Below are 23050 nucleotides of genomic sequence, written 5' to 3'. Positions count from 1 at the left end.
ATTATGTTACAGAGCAGTTGGCATTCATTTCTAATTTTCTACTGGCTTGGCATCTTTTTCACGGCCTCAACTCCTATATGCAGATTGTTGTGGCCTAAGATTATATAAATATTATTTTTCCCCAATTTTATTGAGAAATCAGCATCATAATCATTACCTTCTATTCAATATGAAAGATAAGATAGATTGGAGGAAAAATAATAGAAGAAAAAAAAATAGTTGAGGAAAAAGATGGATGAACCTTTCGTTTTCGTTCTCTCATCAGATAAAAATGATTTTTTCATTTATTTGACATAAGAGGAATAAAAAAATAAATGATATTTATAGATATTTTTTTAAACTATTTTTAATAAAAAATATTATTATTATTAATTTATAATATTTATTTATATTAAAAATAAGTAATATAAAAATTATAATCTTTATAATTTATAATTAAATAAATATTTAATTTAATTTAATAAATAATTTAATAAATTATATATATATGAATAAATTTATTTATATATTAATTATATAAATAAAATAATTTATTTGTAATTTATAATTATTATTTTATATAAATAGTTAATTAAAAAATAGTAAACATAAATAAAAAAATAATTTTAATTATTTATTTATTATTATGAAAATATAAAATTTATAATATATATAAATAAATGATAAACAATCTCTCATTTTTTTTTAAAAAATTTTTTTGAATCAAACAGTAAAATTATCTACCCTTTCAATTCCATCTATCCTTCCTCTTGTAACCTTAATCAAACACAAGGCTAAAGTGGAAGAATCACAGTTGAATTTTGGAACTTTGCAATTCCTAACTGGGCCTGTGCAGTGATCATCTTTTATAAGCCTTTTATTTGATCATTGACGAATTAATAGAAAGGACCACCATTAGCATTTACGATTTTACAAATCTTTTTTTTTTTTTTGGGTCCCCCAAACCCCCTCTGGGCTCTTTACCGTTGATTATGCAGCCTATTATGATCTGTACATCCCAGGGGAATCCCCTGGCAGGCATGCACAGAAAATCAGTCAAGCCTTCCGTAACCGATCTTGGAGCTCCAAGGCTGTAGTATAGCCATATTTACAATGAAATGCTGATCCAGAGGTCTTCCTTTCTTTGATGTTATTTAGTGACGGCAAATTGAAATGGTTTGTGGTCATTCTCCATGGCGGTCCAGCTAAAATGGTACTCCATATCAAATGCCCTCCGTGCATCTAAAGGAAAAAACATCAAGAAGGGTAATTGGGATCTAATGCACGGATATATTCAGTTCTCCATGTGTCTGAAACACTGACTCCAGGATCTGATGAAAACCAGTAATCGGTGTCCATCTGCAATGACAAGCATATCGTAATCAGCAATTTATTACCAGATCTGATCCAAGTTTGTGGCCTATGTATATATATGCTCACATCATCATCATCTGATGGGACAATCTTCAAGATGCCACCCATACATTCCTGTGAGGCGGTTGAACCCGAAGAGTTAGAATGAGCGGCTTGGTCTCGTCCTTGCTCAGATGTTCCACCTGTATTCTTGTCTTTTGGCAGAAAAGACATATCATTCTTGCAGCTACACCCGACACAAAAATCCATTGCAGCTGGCTGTTGGTTTTGATTTGAAGCCTCATATATCTCTCCATGATTGCTGTTAACAAGATGAGAGCCTATATCATAATTCAAAATTTTCTAGAAGGAAAATACAACAGGCAGAAATTTTAGTACTAGTTTCAGAAAGTACCTGATCAAGTACATATCGACAGGACCCATTGAGCTTCTGACAAGTAATTGGTATCGTCTTTGTGGAAAATCAAGACCCTATTCAAAAAAAAAAAAAAAAAAATAGTGTCATCAAAACCCACCTAACTCATGAAGTCTCACGTTATCCATCATGTCCTGCCCACCTCATTAGGATCCGGAACTTCAATACTAGTTCCATGAGGTGCTTTTATTGCAATTAGAGTAGAATCCTGTCAGACAGACAAAAGTTAGAACATTTAGATACAAGATCAGGTCAAATGGCAAGAAACCCAAGTTACAAGGGTCCAGAAAGCCAAACCTCAAAGCAAGGAAGGTTATTAATATCATCATTGGTGAGATAGAGCCATCTAAACAGATTAATGACCATTAGACTTTCAGTTAATGAATAAAAAACCACCAAAAAAAATTGCAAAGCCAAGAAACATTAACAATTTGAGTTTACTTTCGGCTGTTCTCTTCAGTCAGAATTCTGAGATTATCTTGCATCTCTCTGCAAAGCAACAGACTTTGGTTAATACATGGAAAGAGAACAGTTTCACTCTCTATGTTTTCCCGAGAACACACCTGATCATTCCATCCAGCCTGCAATCTTCTGCATACAGAGTTTCAATTGCAGCCTGAGAAAATGTTAGGATGAAAATTAATGACTTTATATGATTAGTTATTATCAGCAAAATTTGAAAAGAGTAAAAGTAAAAACTAACATTTCCTCTTGTTTCTGCTATCAGCCCACTTAACAACCAAAATTGAAAACTGTAGTAAGATATTCTCAGGATTGCATGATAAGTTCACAATTAACCATATTTATTTATTTATCAATGGAGATTTAACCAGTTGGAGAAATGCATGGGAAAAAGAAATATTTTCTCCGAGTCATGGAGCCACTAATGAGCCCATGTTGGGTGAGGACTAAGGAGTCAAGTATATACATAGAAGCTTATAAAACAAAGATGTCAAAGAAGCTTTCAAAGAATATACATAGAAGGAACGAAGATCATACTTGTAAAACAAGCAACCTTATTAAGTCAAGCAGAGTCCAATCATATGTTGCATTGCAATTAATTCTATTGTTACAGACATCAGAAGAATTATATCAAGTCAGATATAGCCCTTTAGACCAAAAGATGAAGCATAACTATTCCTATTATAAATCATTGACACTTGTAGGTTGTGCCTGCACATGCTGCCACACACTGTCATAGGCTGGACAGCTTGACATAAATTTCACAAGCAATACAATGTGAAACAGTATCATCTCCTATCTCATAATAAAAGATAGTTTGAGTAGTTATCAATTCAGAAAAGTACTTTATCTATTATGGTACTTTTATTTAAATGAAAGAATTGTACATGAAGGAAAAATATCTAAACTTAGTTAAATTATCGATTCTGCTACATTCAAACTTATGTCCCTTTTATCCTCTTTTTCTTTTCGATATATCATCATGAACCTTTTACAGTTGGGCATCAAATTTTAAAAAAATACAAGAATCTGCACTTTGTCAAGTCCTTAAAATACTCCCTAGATTCTCAGAAGTCATAAGAAAACATATAAATTATAAACTATTTAGACTAGAAGCCAAATTACAATAATAGCAGATTTTCAATCGAAGATTTGTACACACATACGCATATGATGTATAATGCTCTATGATTTTAGTTGATAACTTAATATCATCCTGCATCAAAATAATTGAGATACCATAACCATCAAGCATTGTCCCAACTATTCAGAATCAAAGCATTGTGACTCCTCCTGTACCAAGCACTCCTATTTAGAGCTGCATCTAATTTTATTTCAAGTTTTTCCATATCCTTTATCACAACTCACAAGTTCAATCCTTGTTACCTAAGGTCTTCCCCTCTACCCATATCCTTCAACAAAGATTAAGGTACCCTTATTATTGGAGCCCCCTTAAATTTTCGTTGTACATGCCCAAAGATTGAGGTACCCTTATTATTGGAACCCTCTTAAATTTTTGTTGTATATGCCCAAACCATCTCAATTGATTCTCCACCAACACTCCCCGAACCGTCCTGAACCAGACAGTTCAAGCCGTGCCGAACCATATCGATGGGATACTGGTCCAATTCTGGCATACAAAACGGCATAGCAACCATCTCGAAGGGAGGGAGAAAAAAGAGAAGAGAGAGAGGGAAAAGAGAAGGAGAGGGCCTCCGACAGCCGTTGGAGGCCATCCAAGCTCTTGCGGAGCTCGATAAGGACGGAGAGAGGGAAAGATAGAGAGGGAGAGATGCTTACTAAATCACTAGGGGCCCTCAGAAGCCTCTAAACGGACGATGACGCCATTGCGACCTCTTCGACCACCAGCAAGCCAACACCGAGAGGGACTGAGGGTGGCCAAGGCCAGAGGAGGGCCTCCACCCTCCAGTTCAAAATAGGGATTCACTCATTTCTTTTTTTGTGTGGTTTTTATCAAGCGAAAACGACAACACAGTTGCCGACTTCATTGTATATTGTTTTTTCTATAATTTTAGGGGAAGTCCTGTTTCAAATTGGAGGAGGACAGAGGCCCTCCTCCGACCTCGGCTAGCCTCAATCCCCCTCGATCCTAGCTTACTGGCCATCGGAGAGGTTGCGGCGGTGTCGCCGTCCGTCCAAAAGCCTTTGAGAGCCTCCAGTGATCTGATAAGCATCATTCTCTCTCTCTCTCTCTCCTTCCCTCCCTCCGCCTTTATCGAGCTCAGCAAGAGCTAGGATGACCTCTAGAGCCTCTCTTCCTCTCCCTCTCGTTCTATCCCCACCTCTCTCTCTTCTCCTCCTTCTCCCTCTGCCTTTCTCTACCCTATCGGTTCGACCTAACACGGCACGAGGTCCGATTCCAATTCGGTGGTCCTTGTTCTCCACCACTCTAATTTACTCATTTATTATTCTATCCTTTCTATATAGAGGCTTGACATTTCTAAATACATTGTGCCAAGTTGCCAACCTAATCCAAGAAATTGTTAAGTGCCAGAATGTGCCGTACTAGCTATACATGGGCACAATACAATGGTTGTACACCTATGTCACTGACCAAAACAACATAATTAGAGTTCCTTAATCATTTGAGTTTATTTCAGCCAAAGTTTAAGTTCTGAATACTCAATCCTAGGACCGGATACATTCATGACTCAAAGTCATTGTGGTAGTCAAATTAAGTTTGAAGCCCATCTCTATCTTTAATGAAGAGAAATCCAACTATCATTATTTCATACACCTCATTGGTTCATGTTTGTTTGTTCATACAAGCTTTATTTATGTTCTTATATGTATCTTTGAATTATCACCTCATCAAAACATTTATATATCTTTGAAGTTATAATCAATTTCAAATTATCCCACAAAACTGGCTTCCAATCAGTTGCTAAAAAATATATGTAGCATCCAATGGGTGCCTACAAAAGCCACCAAAAATATATATATAATTTTTAAATTATTTATGATCACTTATTTATTTTTAAAAAAAATAAAAGGATAAAAAGATTCAGAAAATGTAAAAAATGTCCTAAAATGTAAATATATTTTATTGAAATAGTTGTCAATCATTTTAATAATTAAATGCTTTTTTAGATTTTTAACCATATTTAAGGGTAAAAATAAAAAAAATGATTGAATGTTTAAAAACATCAACATGTCTGGATAAATAACGAGATGAATTTTAAAATAGCTATCCTGTATTTTGTTGATTAACATACTTTTTGTGATTTTAGCTACTTTAAAGTAAAATTGTTTAAAAATCATAAAAACCAAACGAATTGTTGAAAACATGGAACATGCATTAACAATTAATAAGAGAAATTTTAAACCACAGTTTTAGAAACCCATACTAGTGTCGGTACCCCTTCTGTATGGAACACAATATAGTGCTAGTTTGTCCTACACCAACACAGTACAAGGTCATGTCTCGATACCATATTGGGATGCCAAAAGTCCTGCTTTTTCTCAATTTTTTTTTGTTTCTAAGCCTTGTTATGTTATTGGGGTGACTGTTTTTAATGCTTTAGTTGCATTTTCAATGGATATGTGATTGAAGTGTTGATATTAGTGCCAACACTTACTAGGTCAACATGGATCAATAAACTAGCAATATTAATAATTAAAAATGACAGGTAGTCTATGATATTGTGAAAAAGAAAATGTGGGATAACTCGCTTTATAAATCTAATCCCAAGCGTGAAGCGTCTATGGCCCTTGTAGATATCCGAGTGTTGCTCTATTAGAATCAAAAATTTCATTTAAAGTGCCTATATTTGCCAAATGTTTCAGCACATCTATAATCTCAAATTTCCACCATTAACTCCGATCCTTATGTTGAAGTCCTAAAATAAAACCCGCACATCATACATTCCCAAAAGCATATTCCGTCATACTTTGACTATAAGGAACAACTTTTCTAACAATAAGCATTACTTTTCTCTGGAGGAAAGATTAATTCTCATTCACCTAGAGGTCCTAGACATTGCACATTTTTGAAATTACAAAACCTGCATCCTTGCAGCCTACAACATAAAGTCATTCGAATTACCATCTCCAATTTACAATGTCTTACAACACATACCCCACCTTCCTACCCTACAATAACGGCCTTACACATTTAAGATATCAATGTCCCTTTAATTTATTGGCATATCAAGAGTCCTAAAGAATAAGAATTGCAAAATACTATGATATCATCCAGTAGTGACATACTTTAAGTCATGATGAACAATGTTATATGATTAAGCATTCATTACTACATAGCTTTTGTAACCATCCTATAGTGATAAATAAGAGAGTTAATCTCCTCATAGGCTTTTAAAGACCTCAAATGGTGAGTGATCCAGCAAAACTGCTAACAAGCTGAACAAGTACCGCACATCCAACCTTCCACTACTCTTCATTTCTATTATAAACATGAATTTTGCAAGATGACATTAGCCTTCCATGTACTAACTTTGTATCTGCAATTCCCTTATTGTACTCAATGCATTGTCAACTACAAAGCATGATGATCTAATATAGCATTGTATATGCATTTCCCTTCTAATTTTAGAGACCACAACATGATCCAAGGTGCTTTTCAATAATATCTCCAAAGCTTTATAAAAGTCAATGCTAGAAAACATGGGATTGTCCCTCAAATGCAATCATTTCTAAGGGCATAATAGCACTCAGCTAAAGGAAAATAGTCTTTGTCGCACCTAACTAAAGGACATTGGCACCAGCTTCTGGCTTGAAGAAAGATCCGCACTTCGTGCTTGAGAGCTGAGAGCGGAGATGCAATGGAAACCACTATTTATAACAATGTTGCATTACCCTGGCTTGAAAGAGTAGATTCAGTGGTCTTTACATTCCCATATTTCTTGGTGGCTATAACAGACGAGGGATTGATTGGCATTGGTTAGGGTAGGGCTCTCCTTTTTCTTTACTTGCAGAAAGTGGAATATAAATGGAAGAATATCATAAAGGAATATGATATGAGTTAAGTCATTTTTCTTTCTTTCTAGCTCCTACTTCTTTACTTGTTACAGGGTCTTAGAAATGGAGATGAGGTGACTTTCCCGACGTAAAACCATCAAAAGAACTAGTACCCACTGTTTAATATAGGAACAACGACTAGTTTCCGGGTTATACATGCCTACTTCTTAAGCTTTCCCTTTACTTAGATCATAGAGCTAGCTTTAGCCGAGAACCTATATCTATATTATAGCCCGTAAACCGAAGTTTCGCACCCCACATGGTTGTTCATCGAGGAACTTTTCGCGAGTTTCCTAGGCAGACATTGCATAAAATTTATCTAGTTGACTGAAGCAGGGATACCCCTTACAGTTCATTACCTTACCCTCTCTAGTTGAGATTTCCCTTCGGAAAGAGGTCTAGACCAATGTGCTGCTGCTCGTTATCTGGCTTTCGTGTGTCAATCTTTCTGAATCAGTTTTTTGGTATTTTTCTATTGTATGTCCTTTCCCGCCTCTGGAACCACATAAAAAAAAGATGTCTCCACTGCATAACTCCACTGCAAATTTCATTTCCTCCTTTGTATGCATGTTTTATATGGTTGTGCCCTTTCTTAGAGCTATTGAACTCTAGTTATTTTCTTAACTGAAACCACCTACGACTAATTTGCTTCAACTAGCTCCTTTAAAATTAAATTTTTTCACCTTATAGTTACAAAACTTGGTGAGATACATGTCATGCAGTATCACATACCTGAACACCTCCACTTCTTAAACCCTTTCTAGGGCATGTTAAACTGTCTCAACTCTAAATTGGTCAAATGTTGAAAATCAAGGTAACCCGTAATTACATTTCCAAACATGGTTATCTTGAACGCTGAGCATGTTTTCTTATGAGAACAAGTTTCAGAGCCCTCACACATTTATTGGAAAACAATATAGAGGATACACCAGTTTAGCAAGGTAAATATTTTAATGAGAAGAAGCTACCAATACTTGAAGAGGGAGAGGCCCTAGATGCTGAGGCTGAAGGGGGGAGGCATTTAGAAATGCTCAATTTGAGCACGAAAGATTAATCCGATCATCCTATACGTATTTAGAAATGCTCAATTTGAGCACGAAAGATTAATCCGATCATCCTATACGTATTAACATCCTAGAACAAAAGTAAAACAAAAAAAGAAAAAAAATACACATGCCAAATAAAGCACCATTTAGAGATGTGCTACAATGACAAGTAAAGATTACCTAAAAGTGCAACTCACTATATGCTCATTGGAAAAACCACTAAATGATCAGTAATATATTCTAACATAGGCTAGAACAAAACAAATTAGAAATACAGCTAGGAAGAAGTCTTTCAAATATCAAGATGCACTAAGATAATAGGGTGTTCTGTTATCTAGCTCCCACAAAGCATGTAAAAGCTGCTGATAAAATATGTTAGAAGTGTACTTCATCAATGCTAATTATTTCAAACTAAAGGCAAGCTAAGAGAAAATTATCGATCTGAAATGGGGGCAAGAGAAAGGGAGTGGCTCCTTTTAGCAGTATTTGACATTAAATGACTACCTTCGATGCAGTAAGTTGATCATCCAGCTCCTTAGGCCTTGACATATTAATTCCCCTTTCCACAGATGTTTTTGTTAGTAAATCACTTTAATTGATGAAGGGAAGAAAAAAGAAAGGTTCTGGTGAATACTTGCAACGTATCCTATTCTTCGAGTTTTTTTCAATCAATCCTACTCCTTCAAGAACATTTGTTATATCATAAATCCTCCTCTTTTGGACCTGCCAGAGCAATTTAAAAGAATATCCAGAGAACTTACAAAACGCTCATTCTTGGCACAAAAAAATATCAAGAATAGAGAAATTTAGAAAAAAATAGAAGACAATATATATGAAGCATCACACAAGAGTCATACATCCAAAATTTCTGCTGCTCTGTTCAAATCAAGAGTCCCATCAGCAGCTTCCCGAAGCAGATTGATAAATTTCTTCGTCAACAAACCTGTCAAGTAATATAAACCCTTAAACATCCAAGAGTGCATCACAAGAAAGTAATAACAGACGTTTCTGATACAATCATTCTAATAACAATCTCAATGCCACATTTACCTAGAGAACTGTCATAGCGGCAGCTGCTAGGATTTAAGATATTTGAAAGGTTCCCTGCACAAATGTAGTATTGCCAATCATTATCATATTTTATTTTGTAAGAGCACAAAAAATCCCTTTAATTTCTCGTTAATCCTAGCAGGTAAGCATAACCAAAACTAAATGCCATTGTCAACCACATAAGCTATGAACACTGTCCACATGATATTTGGAACTATATGGTATATGGAAGCATGAAGTGCAACAACCATAGGTTCCACAGGAATCACCCTCAGCTGGTCCAGGCAACTGTTGCTGTACTGCTTTTTTATGTTTTGAAGGCTTTGTTTTTCTTGGACGCTTGACACCTGTTCCTGACTCAGTTGGAAGTATATGAGATCCAGCTTCCTCCTTCTGCCTTTGTCCAATAGGCCCTTCACTACTCTCAACTTTGTTTATTTCTGTTCCATTTGTTTGTCTTTTTACCTGAAAAAAAATGAAATACATATTCATAACAAATAATTGATGATGGATCCAAAAGTAAAAGGCATGAAAGGTCACAGAAGTTAACATTACTTTCAGAGATCACACGAAAAACAAATCAGTGTGCATCTCTCTGTAGTTGTCACTGTCAGATGACCACTAATAATTTTTTATTCATTATACGAGGTAAGCAGGAATGCTGACTCAAAGAGCAGTGTGTCCCAAAAAAGGACAAGCAAAAATGGCTTAGAAACAAATTTAAGCTAAATACCTAGAGCACCCACATCGCCAAAAGGGGTGGGCTTCCAAACACATCTATATCAAGAGGAGAGTACAGCACTCAGAATTCTTCCACCCAAATTATAACCAATAATAACATGAATCAGAAAACAGAATGTCATTATAGATAAGATAACATAAATTGATTTTACTTAAAAAATGTTTCAAGTGGTTGTCAATCTCTGATATCCAAAAACTAATGTTGCTTGATACTTCAAATTTCAGAGTTTCTCGAGTTCCCATAATTTTGGACAGTAAACAAGTGACATGAATGGACAACACCACTACAAATCCGAGAAATTTGGTCTCCAGCTTATGTCAGTCAATAGTGCTTGCTCTTGACATGATTTATTCAGGATCTTATTAAAAGTCATCATATTTTAACTTGTTACTGGTAACTGCTCAACTGTTTCAATTGTTGAACAATAAAATCCTGAAGTATCAGACACTTCTATAAAAAGTCATCATATTTTTATTGCTTCCATCATGGTGTTACCGAGACACCTGGCACAAATGCAAATTTTTGAAGTCTTCCAAAGTTTCCAATACTTAAAACTCAAAACATAACATGTTACACAAATTTTGATAGCCGTATGTCAAAATATGTTGACATAGACTAAGTCAACCAACCAATGGTAATTCTCATTAAATCACAATCAATGAGGTTAAACAAGTGTTCAAAGTCAAACAACTTTTAAAAGTCAAGAAAGAGCAATCCAAGTTGAAGCTTTGACAAATCAAGCTATATTATTCTTTTTATTTTGTTGCTAAGGATTGATTTGAGACTTTAGGTTAAAAAAAGCCGTTAAAGGTCTTCAAAGTAGTAATAGTGATGGAATACACGTCCCTTCTACCTTTGCTCATAGATTTATTCTTTTGAAAGATTAATGGTGGAACTAATCAAACTTGATGACTGAATGAACTCACCTAGATCAATTTCTACATTCTCTTCACATAAAACAATAAAATATTAAAACACATCTATAATCCAAAACAAGGATATTGTTAGGATAATATTATCCAAAACAAAGCACCCAATAGAAAAGGACTTCCAAAACATCAATCTTATAACAGGCATGCATGCAACAAGGGAAAACTCATCAACTTAACAGCCTTGCAATAGACACCAAGAGTAATGTTGGTGCTCCAAACTTACTGGCAATATATCATGCAGCCATTTCACTTTCATTCCCTCTTCACTTTACCATAAGACCAAATTATGCATTAGATGCATAAAGACATTTTAACCCATCACCAGCTTCCCAAACATCTGAAAAGACTCTACAATAATTACTTTCTTAACTCTATTAGTAAATTCAAAAGGTAGACTTACGTCTAACCGCCATAGCAGCCACACATGAATTACTCAACATAACAAATTAAGATGTCCATATCCAGTCAATTTTTCAAGAATATCATGGATAAATATAATATTAATTCATAGAATAATCATTTTTTTCATTCCCAAATTAGGCAAAAGGATGCATCATCAAGGATGTCAAATCATTTGAAATGTCTAAAATCCTAACCTAAGCACCCATTAGCAACTCACCAAGTCACTCAATGACTATAGATAACTGTGCTATACCAAATATAGGCATCCAAAGTTATTTTACAAATAGAGCATAATCCAGATAGACATTAGATATAAAGAATCAAAATACTTAATGGTGTTCCCATTTATGACACAGAAAAAATCAAGGGCCAAATAACATGGAGAGCTATTCAATTTTTAAGTTCTTCCACACATGTCACTTGTGTTGCAGTTTGCATGTCACATATTCTTTCTACATAAACTGATTCAACCTACCAATATATGTGCCAATCTTTCAGCATTAATAAAGGCAATCTTAAAAGAGCTACTTGATAAGCACTAAGTTAAACATCAAAGAGAAGAAATAAGCACATTTTTGCAACGTTATTCCAGACGTTCACATGAATTATATGCAAGAGAATCTATCAAACGTCTCTTTATAGTTATTCCACAAATTCTGTGCAAGTGGGAGATGGTGAGCATCTTAGTATCTCTATTGAGCCGACAATATGTTGTGAGAGTCTATATAAACAGATTGCACTGAACTGCTGCAGTTTGGATATTTAGCAAGTAGGCTACAATCTCAATCAAAGGTGTAAAATCTCTTTAATTAAGTATCTTTTATTGCACATACTTAAGTGCAATCAAAGATGTGAAGATCAAACTGATGCAATGCATGATCATTAACTACATCAACAGGCATCAAGCAAATAAATGACATGTAACCATCACAAAATCAGGTCACTTAAGTCTGCACCTATGCAGTTGCAAACCCACAGGTCGCATGGAAAAATAATCAAAACTAAGAATTCATTATCAATAATTTACAAATGTGAAATCTGAAAAATTTTATTATAATATGTCACTCAATCACATTAATCTTGTATACTGTTTTTAGTTAGCCTTTTGTTGAACAATAATCATATTCACCGCCGCAAGTGGTCACTACATCTAATATTCTAGCACATCTTCCATAGACATGAGAATCAGAATTCAATTGAAAACTCTTGCTTAGCAAATTTTAAATAGACTCTGATGGTTTTTTTTTTGGTATCAACAAATCAAATTTCAGGAAGAGAATTGCTGAAAAAAAAGGCCCAGTAATTTCAGTCTCCAGTTAATTGTGGATTAAAGTTGCAAAACAACCTCCTGGAAGACCGCATACACAATCAGCAAAGTCCACAACCCATCACCTCCATCTACAATCTACACAGTGTTGGCAGCTATACTCTTATAGCTAGGGTTTCCCCTTGCACAATATGACATTTGTCTATGGATCTCGCACAATCACTTTATCAGTATAGTAGTGAAAACTCCTCTATCGCCCAAGACAGCCCTAGGATGCTCTGCTTCGTAAACATATTCAAAGCATGAAATCAATATTCTGATGCATTGTGCCACTAGAACTTAAGATAGTGTCACCTTGAAAACCATAGTATATATCAAGAATCCCCTCCGGCACCCAGAACAATACACATGTACCGGACAAGAATTTGTTCAAAAGACCTTTTCTTTTTTTTTTGCTTTGACCTGTAATGTTGTGCCACCAGGCTCGTCAAAGGCATCAGGTTTCCCTATCTCTCCACAGGATGATATATAGTCTCGGATCGCAAAACCAAGAGGAAGAAATACCCCGATTCCATAAACTATGAAACTTCATGGAATCAAAACAGCAATAGATCATCATCGTCATCATCAAGCAAACAATTCCAAGAACATCATTCCAAGAAGAAACAAACCAAAGAAAATCAAAAACCATATGACTGTGAATCAAGAGAAGATCGGAACAGAACAAGGGAATAAGTGAAAGGGAGAAACATCCAGGTGACCATGAAAGATCGGAAGACCATAGACGAAAGCAAGAAAACCAAGAAGACGACAGCAGCAAAGCAAGCAAGTTGTTAGAAAGAATTGGCAGCACTCACGGCGGCGTCGGGGGCGCCGATCCGGTCCTTGTCAGCGGGTCCGGGAGATCGGCCGGGGAGGAGGTGGGGATCGAGGGCGAGGGCGGGAGAGAAGGGGAAGTGGCGGTGGGCGGCGGGGCGGAGAATCTGTTGCGCATGCTGGTGGGGCGACGGAAGCGGGAGCTCGGTCGGCGGGAGGCTGGAGCCCTCAACCTCGGACATGGCAAGCGGGAAGCGAGGAAGGGGCGGGGGGTAGGGTTTTGAAGGGAGAGGGAAACAAGAGGGGCAGAGAGGAGAGGGGGAAATTGGACCGGAGGCGGGATTTTGGCTTTATTTTTATATTTTTTGACTTGATGATGGATGACGGATGCGCGCTGCATTTTGGTGCAGTCAGGGGTTCGTGTTGTACCTTTCCCGACGTCGACCGTTGGATCAGGCTCCGCACAACTGTCAAAGCAATCCGAACTCCTTCATTCATCCACCTGTACTTATGTAGATCCAACGGTGGATCTTCGCGAAGGAACGTCAATCCCTCTTTCGCGCGCAACATACAATCACTGTCCTTGAGTCGGAAGTGTCCGGGAGCAAATCAAGGGCGTAGTGGAAATTCAAGGGAAGGCACACTCACAAATCCATTATTAAATATATATATATATATATATATATATATATTGGGAATTCATGGTATAACAAGCCAATAGTCTCGTGACACGTGCAGGGTGTGACGTTGAGTCCAAGGCGCTTGTGGTGGCGTTGTTTACGTCTCGAAACAGCGGGAATTTTTAGCTGGAGCTCCAGGTTGGTTGCGGTCCTTGGCGGCATTTATTTCTTATCGCCTTCCCTTGGTAGCCACGGAAAGGAAAGATAAAAAAAGGGCAACGCTATGCGCTAAGAAGTTACGATTCTCTGATAACACGTGGAGACGCACGAGGGCGGCTCGACAGTGCTGGATGTAAAAAATTATATCCTACATGCATCAATACTCAATAGGACGACGCTGCATCATATAAATCATCCCATCTCAAAAAAATTATTATATATACTGTATGTATATATGTGTTGGTGTGCATCAATGTGACGATGTATGTCATAATTTTATTTTCTTTTAAGAACAAACAGCTCCTTGATATATATATATATATTTTAAATGACTGTATTTTTTTTTAATTGTTGATTTAAAATGACTATAGCTCAATTTCTTATGTGCTCAAAATACCATCTGTCAGAGGTTGCTCTTATCACGTTGTTGTCCCTACTAAGCACAATTTGGCCAGGCTCAAGCCTAGTCCACAGACGATCGTGTCTTGTTGACCATCGCACTTGTTATATAACCAGAACGATGCCTATATTACCAGCCATTTCGTGCATATTTTTATGCATAACTTCAAAACCTCCCCAAACGGATGTATGTTTCCACGAACTCAATGTGACGTAGAGATTTTTTTTTTTTTTTTGTTGATTGAAAACGTGGACGATTCTCACGGTCCACTTTTTTCATCAGATGCTTACTTTGAGACGAAAAGTTGTTGTTATTATTATAACAGAGCGTGCAATCGAGAAGTTTTTCATTAGAAGTTCGATAATTGTTCGTTTGATCGCGCCCCCAATCATTCAAAGTGCATCAAACCGTAAGTGTTGCATAAATTTATCCACCAAACCAATTAGCATGTAGACGTCCGTCCCATTAGCATCCCGCCCTGATCTTATCCACCAAACGCTGATAAGCAAACAGTAATCTTTTTCCCCACACACCGACGGGGTTGGCGGTGGATGGCGACGAGGAACGGGTGGGCAATTAGTTCGCCTCCCATCTCTTTCGGAGGAGACGGTTCTTGGACCGGAAAAAAAAAAAAAAAAAAACCTCCTCAAACTTAGGCCAATCTTAGGGACACCATTTGATAATATAAAAGTACGGTATGGCCAAATTGTCCTTTATATCGTAAAAGAATCCACCATCAGATCATCCATCGCGTTGGGACCCATCTTCTCTCGTGCGAATTCACCATTAGATTATCAATTGCATAGATACCAAAGTGCTCAAAACTCCCTATATTCATCCATCTATATAGTTCTCAAAGTAACCAATGTGTATCATCCATCTACATGTTACGTGATCTCAAATCTTATGTTTTTCATCCATTTGCATCATTGCATGGATCTTGAAGCTAAGTGGATGATCCAAATTCATGCAGACAAAGAGACGTGGGAGGGCTTTTCCTCCACCTCAGCCAGCATTGGCATCAGCCGCATCACCTTCTCACTCGATGGAGAGCTATGGCTGTCAACAGAGCTGGAAATGGGCTGGGCCACCCTCCTATGCAAGCACAGTCTGAAATTTTTTTAGGAGGGACTTCGAGCTACGCTTAGTCCCAATAATTTTTGACAAATCTTGGCCTGAGCCGAACTCAAGCCCAAACTCAAACCTGATCCAAACCCAATTGAGCCTGCTCGAATTATCGATTTGGATTAAAAATTGGATAAACCCGAATTTGATTAAAGCTTAATCTTTTAATATGTCATATCATACCTTCTCATTTTCTTGATCAAGTACTGAACTTTCACGTTATCTACTATTTGATGATCAAAAACATATTTATTAAAAAAATAAATGGACAACAAAATTGGAAATAGCATTCCTATTTCTACACAATTCATGTATAAGTACCTAAGTTTGAGCTCCGTTTTAGGTCTGCGTTCAAATTTGGTCTAGGCTCAAGTTCAAGCTCTGTTGGAGCTTGTTCAAGCTTGAGGTCAAACTCGGGCCAGGCTCGAGCTAGATCAATGATATATCAGACCTAACTCAAAAACTATATGGTTTCTATATCTAAGTCAAACTCGATCTACAATCTTTTAGGCCTAATTTATAGCCCAACTTGAAGTCGGCCCGGCTAAATGGGCGGCCAGGGCCTAATTCTAGCCTTAGCTGCTAGAGATCCCAATGTTTGCCAATGAAGGCAAGAGGGGCAGGGAGGGGTGTTGTGGATGGTTTGAGCTTGAAAGATTGGGGTTTGGTGAGTGAGAATGGATCGGAATAGTTGGTGAGGTCAAATTTAAGGCACACTGGAGATCATTAGCGTGGAGTTCAAAGTTAGATTAGGGCTGAGCAAATAATCAAAACCCAAAGAAATCCATCCAATCCGATCCAGTAAACATCGGTTTCGATTAGTTGAAAGATATAAATCGAATGGAATCAGATTGGGATTTGTTAAAAATCGATTATTTATGGTCGGATTTAGTTCCTACACTTTTAATCCATATGAAATCGAATCCAATCAATGTAGTATTTTACAAACTTACTTTTATTTTGAGACGATGTTATTTAAACTTCAATACTTCATTTTAAAAAAACATCCCGTCATCTATTTGGATTCATGAAAATATTAATGTTGAATTATTGATGGAAGCACATCAATTTGAGATAATTCTAAAGTGAAAGCTTTCAGATGTAATTGCTTTCAAATGAATAAATCTTTCTTTTTCTGTTTTATTTTGTACATGTTCAAAAATAAATCCAAAATTTGTAACTTATAAGGTTTAGGTTTTTTTTACATTAAATTGATAAAAAAAGTAAATAAACTTAAATGGATCAATATTGGACTTAAAATCAGTATTGAATCAACATTAAAGTCCAAATTGACACAACCCACCTGAACCCATCACAAACCGTTCACTTCAATTTCAAATGGTTTATACATAATAAACGGTCAGTGGCGGGTTGAATTTTCTTCAACCCAATTGGGTTTGATCCAACAAAATTTTTCTCTAAACTCGATCCGTACTCAGCTTTAAGTCGGATATTGAAAGTTTAGGAGAAATTAGGGTTTGAAAGTATGGAGAGCCTTAAACCTCGAGGAGAAGATAGAAATGCATTGAAAATAAGAGAGTGGCGCACTTGTTAGTACTATCGATGCTATCGTGAGAGGCTCACCAGTGCTGCTGTATGCGCTTTTTGTCGGTTGTTGGAAATATGGAGGACGAGGAAGAGAGGAGGAGAGGCAATTCAAAGTTGATGTCTATACATATCTCAAAGCAACCATCAATTATATATATATTTATTTATTTGCACAAATCTCAAAGTAAAAATAGATAATCTTAATATTTTTTATATATTTGTATGGATCTTAAAGCAACCATAGATAATTCTAATGATTTTCATCCATCTGAATGGATCGCAAAGTAATCACGAATAATCAAGATTATTCATCTATTTATACAAACCTTGAAGCAATCCAAATATTTATTCACATGTATAAAACTTCAAGTAACAATATAAATAATTTGGATATTCATCTGCCTGCATAGATCTTAAAAAAATGGGTGGACGGCTGGATTATTCATCCATCTGCTTAAATTCTGAAGCAATCCAAATATTTATTTATCTATACAAATTTTAAAAAAATTGGTTAGTATATTCATCTATCTATATAAATTTCAAAGCGGCGGTGTGAGTGGTCTAGATTGTTCATTGATTTGCACGGGCTTTAAAAGATATTAGAGTAACTTCTTATAAAAAAAAAAAAAAAAAGTCCGGGTAGGCTAAAATAGAAAGGATATTTTTGTCAATTAAAATAATAGGCTTGGGCTGTGCACTGGCAGGAGATTCGAAGGATTAGTTTGAAACGATTCATAAATTCGGTAGATCAGTTCCAAAAATTTTAAAATCAAGGATATTTTCGAGATTGCCCAAAGTTGAGGCGTATCCGGTAATTTCAGAAAAAAAAAATCTAGAGCCGCCAGCCCCACGTGTCCCAACCAAGGGCTCGGGGCTCGCCAACGTCGGTTGCCTCTTTTCCTTTCACTTTTTTTCCCTTATTTCCCTCCACAAATCCAGACTCCCCTTTCCACATTACCCAAAAGCACAAAGCCAACAAGGGTACACAGAGAGAGAGAGAGAGAGAGAGAGAGGATATAAAGGCAGGGGAAGGGCCAAAGAAACAAAAAAAACAGAAGGTGACAAGGAGATCACAAGACTCACACTCCCTGCACCCTTCTTTGTTTTCCTTTATATCAACCTCTGCCACCCGTGGCCACTTCATTAATAAATAGAGTTGGGAATGGCGTGTTGGTTGCGAAGGAGGAAGAGCGGGGAGAGGGAGAAGGGAGGAGAAGAGAAGAAGAAGGTGGTGCTGGACGGGACGGAGATAAGGGAGTTGGTGGAGAACAAGGAGGCCTTCACCAGCTTTGTCGAGCACAAGTTCCAGGAGCTGGACGTCAACCGCGACGGCAAGCTCTCAGTCGAGGAGCTCCAGCCCGCCGTTGCCGACATCGGCGCCGCGCTCGGCCTCCCGGCCCAGGGCATCTCGCCGGCCTCCGACCGCATCAACTCTGAGGTACCCCTCTCCACCGCCACCATTTCCTTGGAATATTCTCCTCTTCTTTATCCACTCCCCATCCAGATAATGGAATTTGCTGTTGGGCTGCTTTAGAGTTTAGGTATTAATAAGGCCAGCAACTGACACGTGGAGTTTGCCTCATCCGTATATGGCGTGGGCCCTACTGAAATTTGGACGGTTTTTGTATATTTGATGTTACGGAGATTAACATCAAATCCTCTACTGAGATTTCCAACTGCCAGCGATTCCTGACCAAACCCGGCTGGAGTGTTCTGGAAGGTGTCTGCCGGGAATTTCTGATGATTCGGAGTTATCTGCGCCTAAACTTGATTAGTGCCGTGATCTCAAAGGGAAAAAATATTTTTTATTTATTTTTGCTTTAATTATTGTAAATAATTAAAGCAAAAATATTCTAAAAGACTGATTGGATATTCTTACACGATTTGGCTGAAAACTCTGTAAGAATCGCGCTTGTTGTTCATTTTCAAGAGCCTTCCAAACTCGGCTCAGATCCCAGCTGCAAGAAGATTAAAAAAAGAAAAAAAGAAAACTTTTTCCCTTCCTACGGGATGTAGGCTGGGTGGAGTTTGGTTGATCCAAAATCGTGCTTACATAGACGGCCCAATTCACGAATCCTATAGAATTTTCAGCCTAGTCCTCGTAGAAATAGCCAATAGGCTCTAAAGAGTATCTTTACAAGTAGTGGGGTGCTTCCGTCAGCTTATTTAGTCAAGTAATGCTCTTGTTTGTTCACCATTAAATAGCATGTATTTAGTCTGTATTTTCTGTAATTCACCTCTAGGATACAACAAGATCACCAAAAATCTTTATATAGAAGACTTTATCTACCAAGAGACGCGACTCTTCGAGAAACCAAAGTGCCCGTCTAAATCTAAATGATTATATAAATACGCAGTCATTCATCTCCTTCAAATTTTGAAGGTTCACTCCAAAACATTTTAAATTGTAATGTGAGTTCTTACTTTTAAACCAAAGGAAAGTCTTACAACTTTCCAATGTGGGACAAAAGAGCATAAGCTCTTTCCACATCTCTCCATCTATATACATATGCTCGCTTTTCCTTTAATGCACAATCTACATATATAAATTCCAACAGTTTCTACATTCAAAGTGTTTTGCAAATTTAGCGTCCAAAATGGAGGAGTAGAATGAGTAGGGTAGAATTTATTTGACTTATATATTTGTGCATCAATCTAGCCTAGTAATGATGTCTCTATATTTTATCTGAAGGTTTTGAATGAATTCACACATGGAAAGCAAGAAGTAGTGAGCAAGTCTGAGTTCAAGGAGGTACTTTCTGATATTTTGTTGGGCATGGCAGCTGGGCTTAAAAGGGATCCTATCGTGATCTTGAGGATCGATGGAGAAGATCTGAAGGAGTTTGTTGAGAGCCCAAGATTTGAACCAGAGGCAATTGCCATATTCTCACAGGTGGAGTCAGCAAATGAGCCTCTCCACAAGTGCTTGACAGTGGGTCTTCAACAACTCAGGGTGGAGCATGGCATGCCACCAGCTTCTGACTCTTGGGTAATCGAGAGCACTTAATCATATATCTCTATATGCACTTGAACTCCTATATTGCATATGATATGATAGGGAGTTTGTTATGTTACACTTCTCCTCAATTATATACAGGGACTGTCAAACACATCTAGTCTGCTTATTTGTAGCATCTGACCACAAATCTTGGTAGTGGAACATGTGCTCATGCTAAAAATATTACTAGATGACAATACAGACCATAAAGCTTAGAAGCTGGTGACATGATTCTATGGTTTTGTATTTCTATAACAAGCCATATTTTTTATGCTTATAGGTCATAAGCAACATTGTGGAGCCTGCATTACAATCACTTTCTACTGACCGGCTTGAACAACCAGCTTCTCAAGAGATCTTCTTAGAAGAATTAAGAAACTTTTGAACAGCATCATCCAACACCTTCGAGCGCATCCTATCATTGTTGCCCACAGTGAAAACACCTTCGATGGGAGTGGCATCAAGAGACTATTGTCCAACAAATTTGAATTGGAAAAGGTTGATTTTAATATCAACACCATGCTTTTAAATATTTTATAATTAAATTTGCCTTTAATATATATATATATATATATATATATATATATATATATATATTTTTTTTTTTTTTTTCCATGCTTTTGCAATTGAAGTTGTTATAGAGATGTGTTTATTTGGCATTTCCAATAAGTTGGATGGCTTGTTTGGACACACTTGCATTTATAGACAAAGTTGGATGGCTTGTTTAGCTTTGGTTTGACAATGGTGAGTGCCATTAGGTCTGAGGACTCGTATGATCAAATAACAATGGTGAGTCAAATGCTTCAACATGAATGATATAATTTGACGTAGCAGACTAAAAAATGACATTACACATCCATTTGTAGTGTATATTCTCACTGTCCAATGATTGAAGAGATGAAAAAAGGAACTAGATGGACCAGGTACCACGACTAATTGAACATCTTGAGAACTATTAGATAATTTTATATCTATATAACTTGGAAAGTTTCCACAGCATTTCTTCACAAATGTACAAGCAATCATCTCTCATCCTTTTCCTTCCATAGAATATTATTTTACTTGGAAGAAAAATATCCTAATCTTCATTAAACATTATATCGTGGGTCAATACAGTTGCTGGATTCAGTGTGGAGAGACCTACCGAAGGATCACCATCAAAAACATCAAAGGACTATCTTCGTGTTGCGCTGATGGGATGGCTTCTCTGCAGGCTTACCTCCTTATGGTGCTGTTGATCAGGTAATCTACATGCTTAAATAAGTTCAAGTTAGAGCATCTGGTATATGATTTTTTGGGAGCTTGAGGACTTGTAGAGAAATTCTGAGAAACAGCTGGAGAAGAACAGTGTCTGGTCTACTATATTGAAGACTAACAAACACAGACTCAGAAGTAACAAACTAGGCTATATCCCAATGATTGCACCCCTCCTCCATTTGGGAGGAGGTTTTGGGTTTGGAACCTTGAGCTGTTTCCTGAACGTTTGACTCAGATAATTCTATCATGATGCTCCCGCTGTTATTTGAAGAAAAAAGGAAGTTTAAGTTCATGGTAGGTTAAAAATGCATAAAAGAAGTGCATGCATATTTTTGTGTATGGTATGGGAGCAAAAAATCTATGACATTTTTTTTCCCCCTAAAAGATCCTCTAAAGCTGAAAATAGTTATTTTTGTATTGCAACAACTGAATGTTCAATTCTCACTCATGATGCTCACAAAAATGTTATCAATTATAGCCACATTCCACCACAGTATATATTTGAGCTAGTTGGTTGATCTCCCTTTCTTTTATGTAACCTTGGTTATACTTAAAGGTTATCTATGTGGCTCTTTTTTTTTTTTTTTGGTCCTCTTTTTAAAGAAAACTCAAGTGCTAACCATCTATTTAATATTCCAATATATTTTCTTTCAAAAATTTTTCTTCAAATCATTGTTCCCTTTCTATCTGCATATGTTCTTCCTAAGTGATCTTTTCTCGAAACATTTTATAAGTATATTATGACACACCTGGATTTTGGATATTCACTTGATACTAATTCTGTATTATTATTCGCATGAGTTGAAAGGTAAATATCTTAAAAAGTGGATTAATATATTTACTATGGTTTCAAGTTTGTAACAGTCTGGTTGCTGTTTCAGGTTGACGCTATCGTGAATGACGCCTTCAAAATGGTAAATGCAGACGATGGGAAGATTGTGGACGAAGCGGAGTTCAAGAAAACATTAACTGAGATTCTTGGGAGCCTCATGCTGCAGTTGGAGGGCAACCCAGTATCTGTTTCATCCAACTCAGTGGTTCATGGACCTCTAGAGTCTTCATCTACCCTCTTCCTCCGTCGTCATTGTCGAGTTCACAAAGCCAGGGTGAATAACCTAGATCAATAATAAAAGAACGAACAACAATTACATCAAGCCCTTCATAGAAGTCATCTAATTTCCTTAATATTAATGAGTAGTTGATGATACGCCGTATTTGTCTCCTCAATCCATACTCTCCTTTTCCCACATTTTTAGGGCAGAAAATTATAATACATATATGTTTGTTAGGCAATTATTCTCCCCGCACTGAAAGGTTTGCAAATGATGATAATAACTTGAGTTGGGTAAAAGGAGATGCTCAGATACTTACGGTTAACAAGCTTAAGATTTATGTGAAAG

The 23050-nt window shown here is 36.8% G+C and overlaps 1 protein-coding gene and 1 non-coding gene across 2 annotated transcripts; one reads left to right on the top strand and one right to left on the bottom strand.

Moving 5' to 3' along the window:
* Positions 1-814: 814 nt before the first annotated feature.
* Positions 815-13802, bottom strand: LOC105054420 (transcription factor E2FB). The gene is made up of 13 exons (XM_010935914.3): positions 13525-13802; positions 9594-9789; positions 9325-9378; positions 9132-9217; positions 8909-8997; positions 8779-8833; positions 2332-2384; positions 2210-2257; positions 2066-2114; positions 1911-1976; positions 1748-1824; positions 1420-1654; positions 815-1338 (listed from the first exon to the last, which is right to left on the bottom strand). Exons 1-13 carry the CDS (start codon positions 13723-13725, stop codon positions 1237-1239), a joined length of 1311 nt encoding a protein of 436 aa, XP_010934216.1. The 5' UTR covers positions 13726-13802; the 3' UTR covers positions 815-1236.
* Positions 13803-18407: 4605 nt separating this feature from the next.
* LOC105054419 (uncharacterized) lies at positions 18408-22804 on the top strand. The gene is made up of 5 exons (XR_012135254.1): positions 18408-18833; positions 20088-20384; positions 20674-20891; positions 21510-21635; positions 22532-22804. It is a non-coding gene; the product is annotated as an uncharacterized protein (transcript).
* Positions 22805-23050: the final 246 nt, after the last annotated feature.

This window comes from Elaeis guineensis, chromosome 11 (assembly GCF_000442705.2).
Source record: "Elaeis guineensis isolate ETL-2024a chromosome 11, EG11, whole genome shotgun sequence".
Lineage (NCBI taxonomy): Eukaryota > Viridiplantae > Streptophyta > Magnoliopsida > Arecales > Arecaceae > Elaeis > Elaeis guineensis.
This window is presented reverse-complemented; position numbering and strand designations above follow the sequence as displayed.